General features: G+C 52.2%; 1 protein-coding gene across 1 annotated transcript; it reads right to left on the reverse strand.

The window, feature by feature from the left end:
• Positions 1-4,972: 4,972 nt before the first annotated feature.
• On the reverse strand, positions 4,973-7,932 carry LOC105817768 (secreted frizzled-related protein 1-like). The gene is given in 4 exon segments (XM_012653556.1): positions 4,973-5,065; positions 5,067-5,585; positions 5,701-5,898; positions 7,783-7,932. Coding segments are annotated over 4 exon segments (960 nt in total).
• Positions 7,933-9,187: the final 1,255 nt, after the last annotated feature.

Raw genomic sequence — 9,187 nt, forward strand, 5'->3', positions numbered from 1 at the left:
ATGGAGTATGCCAGGCTGGATTTCGAAATTGCTTGGAACTGGTAACTCATTTTTCCTTCTATTTTCTCCCCTTTTGAATGAGAATATCTGTATCTGCTATCCTATGCGTATCCCACCATTGTATTTTAGGAGCAGATAACTTTTTTCTTGAGTTTTGCATGTCCACAATTGAAGAGCCATTGTGCCAGGATGAATTGTAGGCATAGCTTCACACATACTTAATTTATTTTATTTTATTTTATTTTATTTTTTTGAGACAGAGTCTTGCTCTGTCATCCAAGCTAGAGTGCCATGGCATTAGCCTGGCTCACAGCAACCTCCAACTTCTGGGCTCAAGAAATCCTCCTGCCTCAGCCTCCGGAGTAGCTGGGACTACAGGCATGCACCACCATGTCCGGCTAATTTTTTCTATTTTTAGTTGCCTGGCTAATTTTTTTTCTATTTTTAGTAGAGACAGGGTCTTGCTCTTACTCAGGCTGGTCTCAAATTCCTAAGCTCAAGGGATCCTCCCATCTCAGCCTCCCAGAGTGCTAGGATTACAGGCGTGAGCCACCGTGCCCAGGCCCCATACTTAATTTAGATTATGAGATTTGGGACTTTTGAACTGATAAGACTTAGGTAGGATTTTGGGCTTTGGGTTTGAGAATTTGGGGGACCCTGTGATGGTATGAATGTATTTTGCATATAGGATAGATTTGTATCTGAGGAGGGCGGAGGGCATGCTATGGTAGGCAGAATAGGGAGGCTCTCCCTAAAGACGGCCCCACAGAATCCCTGGACTCTGTGAGTACGTTACATCACGTGGCAAAGGAGAGCTCAGTTTGCTATTCAATTGATTAGCAGTTGAATTTATGATAAGGAGATTATCCTGGGTTATCCAGGTCAGATCAGACCAATGTAATTACAGCAGGGAGGGAAAATGGCTTCCCTCCACCCTCTGGGTTCTTTGACTAGGCTACAAATTAAATTCACATAAAGCAGATTAACAGAAAAAAATAAACCATTTTCATTGCACACATGAGCATGGGAGTCCCACAAAACATGACACTCCAAGAAGAGTCAGAGGATTGAAGCGCATACAGGTAGGATCCTGAGCGACAGGCAGGAAGAGGCCCTTGGGGATTGGTGGGGAGGGCACACAAGTTTGGGAGGGTGAGGGGGGAAGTGTGTGGTGACCAAAGGTGTCTTATTATGAAGATAAATGCCCCACAGATAATAAAAGCAGCCCTCAGAAGAGCGGGTGACAGTCTGTCTGGGTGTGGTGTAAATGGGTCAATCTCGGGTTGATAAGATTCCCAGGGAGGCAATTCCTGACAGGTGAGGTCTGTCTTCAAGCAGCTCAGAGAAAGCCACAACTTGCATTTGCTCTGTTCCTGGTGCCCTCAGTTGAAAGTGATTCGCATACCAAAGCTACATGTCTGGGGGCAGCAGTGCCTGAAGGCCTTCATCACTGTTGTTCTTGGAGTGGAAGTGTTGCAGCGGAGCTGACGGGAACACACCAAGCGGCACACGCAGATTTGGCAAAAACAAGTTTTATCCCACGCCGGCCGGCAAGGCCCAGAGGGGGGTTTGCTCTCCCCAAATTCTGAGCACCAAAGAGCACAGCAGTCTTTTATACACTCTGCTTCAGGAGGAGGGGCTCGGTTACAACAGGGTTAACTTTAGTGGGGCAGAGTCCTAAGCTACTTCAGGGCCTGGTACTCTAATTGCTGCAGGTGATTTATGAGGGCGGCAGCTGTGTTGGGGGGGGAGTTGCAGGGGAGGAGGCCCAGGGAAAGGGTGCAGGGGAGGAAACCCGGTAGTGGAATTTTCCACTGTAGTGGAATTTTCCAATTTTCCACTTCATTCCACCCCTTCGATACCCCTATATATATATATATATATATCATGAGACATTCGTCCTCATGTGTCTATTATAGGGCATCATCCTTTAAGGGGGCATAGCCTCGTAAGGCCATTATATGGGCTGTTGCCTTTTGAGTTACAGTTGTTTCTATAAATTTTATAATTGTGCTTAATAGGCATGGGCCTATAGTGACAAGGAGAAAAATAGCCATTAAAGGTCCTGCCAGGGGCAATAGCCATGAAGTCCATTGGCCCAGATTGAGCCCCCAAGTTTGTTTTAGTTCACTATTTCTCCTCTGAACTCTTTCTTATAATTCTTTTACCTTAGCTGTCACTATTCCGGACTGGTTTACATAGTAGCAACATTCTTCTCCTAGGAATACACAGGTCCCTCCCTTTTCCGCAGTGAGGAGGTCTAGGGCTCGCCTGTTCTGAAGTGTAACCACTGCCAAAGAGTCTAGTTGGTTTTGGAGGGTTATTAGGGAATCTGCTACCTGTTGTATGTCTTCGTTTAGTTCTTGAGATAGCTTTTGGTAGACATGTAGCGAAGTCCCTAATCCACCAAGTCCAGCCCCTACCCCAGCTATGATGCCTCCTCCCACGAGGAGTGCTATGAGTAAAGCTGCCGCTCGCTTTTCCCGGACACCTGGGTGGGGGCTTAAAACCTCCATTTGAGGAGTGGTGTATATAGTGATGTCTGGGGTGAGGAAAATCTGGGTGCAGACCCCAGTCCAGTTGACTGGGAGGCAAAGGTAAGCAGTGTTACCACAAAGGAAGAACACGCCCTCTCTTGGACAGTGTATACCAGAGTTGAGAGTTTGGTTGTTACTGCATAGACTGACTGGCAGAGTCCTTATAGGTTCACTTCCTTTCAGGTTGACGAGACAGGTAACGTTGAACGTTCTAGCCAGACGGACATTATATGCCACTGGTCCAATTAGGTGTGTCTTGCTGGGGTTAATGGTGGAATTGACAGAACTGCTCCAACCCGAGGGGACAGGGACCCCGAGGTATACACGCCTTTGGAGGGGCAGACAAATCCAACATTGGGTGTGATTAGGCAAAGCATTCAGGGTGGTGTTGAGAACCTTGGCTATCTGGGGAGTAGTATCCAGGGGCTCTGAAATTGGCCTCACTATACTCGGGGGATCTGGAAGTTGTGAAGCCGTATCCTGGGGCTTTGAAGCTGGCTTTGACATATGCTCTGTACTTTCTATGTTTCGGGTTCCAGTGAGGAGCCCAGGAACATATGTCCAGCAGACCCTGGAACCCTTTTCTGGCCTGTTATTTTTGTCTGGTCTGAACCCATCTCTTGTTGTAGTATCTGTCCAATATCTTCTACCCACCCCCCACCCCCGCCCCCAAGTGCAGATCTATGGGTCTATGTAACAATCTCCCTTAAGACTGGTGTAAGCCCAAAACCCTTTGGCTCTGTAACAGGGTGAAAATCATCTACATCCCCAGACATCCTGCATACATCCTGGAGGGCAACGGAGAGGGCTACTGACAACTGTAAGTGGGAGACAGACAAGGATTAGAATGGGGAACAACATTGTAACCAGAAAAGGAAACCCCACCACAGCCCAATATAAGATGACTAATAACAGTCTTTCCCCTGGTCCCCAGTCCTCTGGGGCCACTGAGTAAAGTCCAATGCCCAGTAGTAAGGTCAATAGTCCAAACAGGCCGATGGCGATGTAACAGGCCGGCTCGGTCATTCGGCTTGGGTGTCCTCTGGCATGGTTGCTGGGCTGCCACACTGGAGGTGGATTCTCGGTGGGTCCTCTGGGTCATGTTGTACTGTCCAGGTGTCCCGGTTCTTCTCAGGTGTGGCCTTCTTTATTTTCGTGTGATGAATCCAGGATGCTATTCCTGCAACTTTAACAGCAGTGGGTGTGATTAAGACTACAGTGTGGGGGCCTGTCCAGGTGGGCTCTAGTGGTGTTTTCTTTCAGTCTTTAACCCAGACTGAGTCTCCAGGCTGGTGTGTGTAGACTGGGTGTCCCATTGCTGTAGGGATCTTTTCTAGAACATTGTGATGAACTTGACTCAGGGTTTTGGATAGGAAAATAAACTGAGTGTGTATAATAAAAATTTCAAAGGGTGAATATCCTGTCGGCCCTGGAGTGCCCCTGACTGTAAGCGATGCTAGACTAAGTAAGTCTACCCAAGGTAACCCTGTCTCTTGGCATAACTTTGCAAGCGTGTTTTTAAGGGTCCGGTTCATGCACTCTACTTTCCCTGAACTTTGGGGTCTGTATGCGGTATGGAGTTTTCACTTGACCCCTAATGCTCAGTTAAAGTCTGCATGATCTTTGCCGTGAAGCTTGGCCCAGGGGCCAGAATAAATTTGCCATTCCGTTTCTCTGGGAACTATGACTGCCATTATCATGGGCTTCAGGGTTGACAGTGAGAGGTCAGCTGTACCTTCGGGGTGGAAAGTGATTTGGGCCTCCAACTTGTGCAGGAGGTCCCGTCCCAACAAGGGAACTGGACAGTCTGGGAGGTAGAGAAACTCGTGTGTTGCCCGATGTCCCCCAAGCTGACAGCAGCAGGGCTGGCAGAAAGGCCTGGCTACCTGGTCTCCAGTGGATCCAACTATGGTTGTCTCCCACCCTGTGAGAGGGGCGATTTGGGTGGTCACCGCTGAGTGCTCAGCCCCTGTGTCCACCATGAAGGTTACAGGTCGGCCCCCCACGTCCACAGTGACCATGGGCTCCCGGGGGCCAAGGTTGAGGGAGCACGGTCGGTCTTATTTGGAGTTCACGCCTGTGAGGCCAATTAGGTCCTGGGTCTCCGGTTTTATCTGGAACCACCGAGGAGGGCCTCATCTTGAGGGGGGAGCCAGTCTTTCGGTGTGGGCACTCGTTTTCTCCAATGTCCTGTCTCTTTGCAGTATGCGCACTGGTCCGGTCTTAGTGTCCCCTTCCTGTGGGGCCCCCTCTCAGGTTTTGTACCGAGCCCTGGGGTAGACATAGGAGCCCCGAGTGCCACTGCCAGGAGGGTGGCCTTATGCTTCATCTTTGTTTCACTTTCCCTCTGGGCCACACAATCTTGATTCCGGTACAACTTTTGGGCCACCTCTATCAGTTGAGTGATGTTCATTCCTGCAAAATCTTCTAGCTTTTCAGGCTTCAGTGGCATCGGGTGGGGTCATGGCAATGCAGACGTCCTCCTCGGGGAACTTGTCGCACTTGAGCATCTCGGGCCAGCAGAAGCTGGAGAAACTGCATGACGGGCTCGCAAGAGTTGCGCACGGCCTCGCAGAGCCAGCAGCATGGGTAGATGGGCAGGTTGAGGCAGACGGGCGTGAAGAGTGAGCAGAGGAAGACCTGCGTGCCCACGTGGCAATTCTTGTTAAGCAGGGGCACCCAGCTGCTGGCCTGCTGCTTCACCTCGGCCATGGTCTCGTGCTTCAGGACGTTGGGCAGCAGCATCCTCTCGTAGCCCACGTTGTGGCACAGCCGCAGGTCTGCTGGGATGTCCACGCACTGCGGTGGCTTGGCGTAGAAGCGGCCACTCAGGTACGAGCTGAAGTCTGACTGGAAGCTCACGTAGTCGTACTCGCTGGCCAAGCCCCTGGTCAGGAGCCCGGCTGTCAGTGCCAGCAGCACGCCCGGGATGGCCCAGCGGCAGCACCCCTGCGCCACGCCTGCGGCCCATGCCGGCTCGGTGCATTGGCTCTTCCATGTCGGGGTTGCCCGCCGCCTCCGCGTGCCCGCCACAGCTTCCAGGGGGCTCTGGGGATAAAAGGCGCCGTCCTCAGCCCTGCCCGGCTCTGTGGGCGCTCGCTCCTGCCAGGTCCTGGCCAGTGACGGCCCTCAGCCTGCCACAGGCGCTGGGGCAGAAGCTTGCGCAAGGTGCAAGGGGCGGGATGCGGGCACAGGCAGCGGCCACGGACAGGCAATTGAAGGGATAGAGTCGGGTTGCGGGCAGAACGGAGACAGTGAAGGGGAATTCATCTTGCAGCGGCCCTTGGTGAAGGGGCTTGGGGCTGGGATCAAAGGGGCCTCCACAGCCGCTGGGCGGAGAGTACCCTGCTCTGTCCCTTCTCTACACAGAACCAGACCCAAGGGGGCAGAGTTTGGGCAATTCCTAGCCAGGAATCGATATAGGGGAACTGATCTGGGTGTCCTGGGGTGTTTGTAACTTGTTTCCAGACTGCCTGGGTAATAGAAGTGTCAGGGGTGCCCGAATAAGGCCACCTACTCCAAAGGATGGCCATTCTACTTCGCAGAGTGTCTGGAGGCGATTCCGTGTCATTTTAACTCCACAGTCGCCAGAAAAATCCCTTCTTAAAATTTTTGATCATGCACCTGAGTGCGGTTGGTTTGGACTCAGTCCCCCCATAGTGTTCCTACTGGTCAGAGTTGCACAAAAGGGTGGGGTACTTTCAGTTGTCCGCCTGGCTGCTCCACTTGCGGGGATTTTAGGCAGGTCTTGGCTAAAGGTGCTCCCATATAATTCCCAGGCCAGGTGACTCCCTTTTCAGGGAGAGTGAGTCACCGTTATGTCTTGCGACGCTGCCACAGAAATGCAGGTACAGACCCAGTCATGCTCCGTAGCTTTTGGCCGTGGAGCCGCAGCGCTCACACTCACACACTAAGGCTATTACGTTCCTCCTCCCCCGGGGCATTTCTAGCCTTTCTGGGACAGACAGAGGTTTTACATCCCCCCCTCTCGGAATTTCAACCTTTCCTTTAGGAGGTGATCAGTCTCCTCTTCCGTCCTTAGACAGGCCTGGCTTCCTTTGGACAGGGTCCCGGGACCTTACCGCGATTCAGATGGTTCGGATGGCCATTCCTGGTTGCCTGTTGCCTACACCTCACCAGTGCCCGGGTGGGTCCAGAGAGCGTCGGCCGGCGGAGCCCTTCTGAACGGAGAAGAAATTGCCCTCAACCAGGGTCTAGGCACCTGGATTCTCACTGGTCATCAGGGTCGGTTGGCCGATGTCTCTTCCCAAGCTGGTGGCCCCAACGGCCAGCACAATCGGGGTGTTTCCCAGTCAGGGAACCAAAATGTTGCAGCAGAGCTGACCGGGGACACACCGAGTGGCACACAGAGATTTGGCAAAAACAGGTTGTATTCCACGCCAGCCAGCAAGGCCCAGAGGAGAATTTGCTCTCCCCAAATTCTGAGCACCAAAGAGCACAGCAGTCTTTTATACACTCTGCTTAAGGGGAGGGGCATGGCTACAACAGGGTTAACTTTAGTGAGGCAGAGTCCTGAGCTACTTCACAGCCTGGTACTCTAATTGCTACAGGTGATTTATGAGGGTGGCAGCTGTGGGGGGGGGGGGAGTTGCAGGGGAGGAGGCCCAGGGAAAGGGTGCAGGGGAGGAAACCCGGTAGTGGAATTTTCCACTTTAGCTGAATTTTCCACTTCAGAAGAGCGAGGCAGAAGAGGTCAGAGTCTGGTGACACGACATGAGAAGCATCCGGCCGGCTTCGAAGATGGGCGAGGGGCCATGAGCCAAGGCAAGCAGGTGGCTCTGGAAGCGGGGAGCCAGGAAACAGATTCTGCCCCAGAGACCCCGGGAGAGAATGTGGCCGTGCCAACACCTTGGTTTTGGCCTTGTGAGACCCCCTGTCGGACTTCCAACGTTCAGCGCGGGGAGGGAATTTCATGTTCGGGACGCTGAGCCAGCGGCAGGTTGACACGACACCTGCCTCTGCACAGTGAAGAGGCTCCAGAAGGCTCCCAAGGGCCTTCCCACCTCCGCCTTTGTCGCGAGGCAGCCGCAAACAATCTGGGCTGAAAACGGCCCCGTTGTCCAAGTGCGCAAGGAAGGCGCCGCTCACCAGCCGGGCTTGCCGGTGGTTCCCACGTGCGCGCAGACGTGCTGTGGGCGGGCGCGGCGTCTTTTTGATTAAAGCATGAAAACAAGAAAAGAAACACTTTAGAGGTGAATTCCCAAGCTCACAAGTGTCATCTCACTGTCAAATAGCAAAGTTGGCTTTTATTTTGAGAGGCTCCATCCTTCTGGACCTGTTGCCCGGTACCGAGGCAGCCGCGAAAGTGCCGAGGGCGGGGATTGTTCTCATGGGAGTCTTGGCCAGCCAGGGCGGCCTGCCCTTGACGTCGCATCTTTGTTATTCAGATCAATCTCTGGACCAGCGAAGGATTTCCTGAGCTAAAATGTGTAACATTTGCACAGCAAAGGGATGGCAGCCTTGTTATCACCACAATAATGTAAAATTGTTCTGCAAATGTAAGTGGAGTTGCAAATATAGCGGTATTCTCAGTCCGGAAGGGTCATTTTATACACTCAGTTAATATGGAAACTGGTCACACTTCTGGGAAAAACTGAGACGTTGCTTCTAACAGAAACGTAGTTTGCCAGAGAATTTGTTGCCGCCCAAGCAGGTGCGTTGGCCGGCTGCGCAGAGCAGAGCCAGTGTGCCCAGGCAGTCGGGCCGCCACGGGAAAGGGTCTACGCCACACAGCCAGGCGCTGTGCTTTCAGGGAGACGGGAGAATGTGGAGACAGAGTTTTAAGGATAGTTTGGCAGGCAAGGGATTAGGCAATTAGGTTCATTAATTGGGGCAAAATTGTAGGGGTGTAGAAATCATCTTCTTGTGTCGTCCCAGTCCCTGGGGTCACAGTTCCAGTGAGTCCATTTCTTGGTCTGGGCCGCTGGTCTGGGTGCTTAGTAGGTGCTCAGGGCACGAGTGGAGAAACATTTCTCATGCAGAGATTAAGATATAAAAGTAAAAATGTTTATTTCACCCTTCAGAAGGACAGAGAGAATAGAGAGAGAGAGAGAGAGAACGGGGAAGAGAGCAGGGAGAAGAGTGGCAACCCAAAGAGAGAGAAGGGAGATGCCAGTAGCGAGGCCAAGTGGCTGGCCGCTTTTGTGGGGACGAGAAAAATAGTAATTGCTGTGAATCCCACTCCTTCACTCCTCCGCTGCGAGCAGGTGATGGAATCTTCCGGGTGAAGCCGCTGCATCCCTTCCTTTGCTTTAGGGATAAAGGGCCCTCAAGACATGATTTCCAGCTGGGTTTGATGTCTGGAGCTTGTCCCCCTTGCTGTCATCCAGGAGCTTCTCAGGAGCTGCTCCAGGCTACAGAAACAGATGCCAGAGGCAGTTTTAGTCAATAGGTCTAGCAACTGCAAAAACCCGTACATTTCCTCTTTGTGTGCTGGGCCCTTTGAGATGTTGTGAAGACAGAGCTCGAGGGACACCTGTTGGCCAAGTGGACAGGGAGGGAGAGAGCAGAGAGCTGATTCATTTCCCTACAAGACCCCCGTCCTTTCACCAAGCCAGCCCCTGGAATATGGGCCTGGAAGACATCTTAAAAACTATCTTTAGGTTTCAAAAAGGTGATGTTATCTAGGG

Source organism: Propithecus coquereli, unplaced genomic scaffold, assembly GCF_000956105.1.
Source record: "Propithecus coquereli isolate 6110/MARCELLA unplaced genomic scaffold, Pcoq_1.0 Scaffold423, whole genome shotgun sequence".
Classification (NCBI taxonomy): Eukaryota; Metazoa; Chordata; class Mammalia; order Primates; family Indriidae; genus Propithecus; species Propithecus coquereli.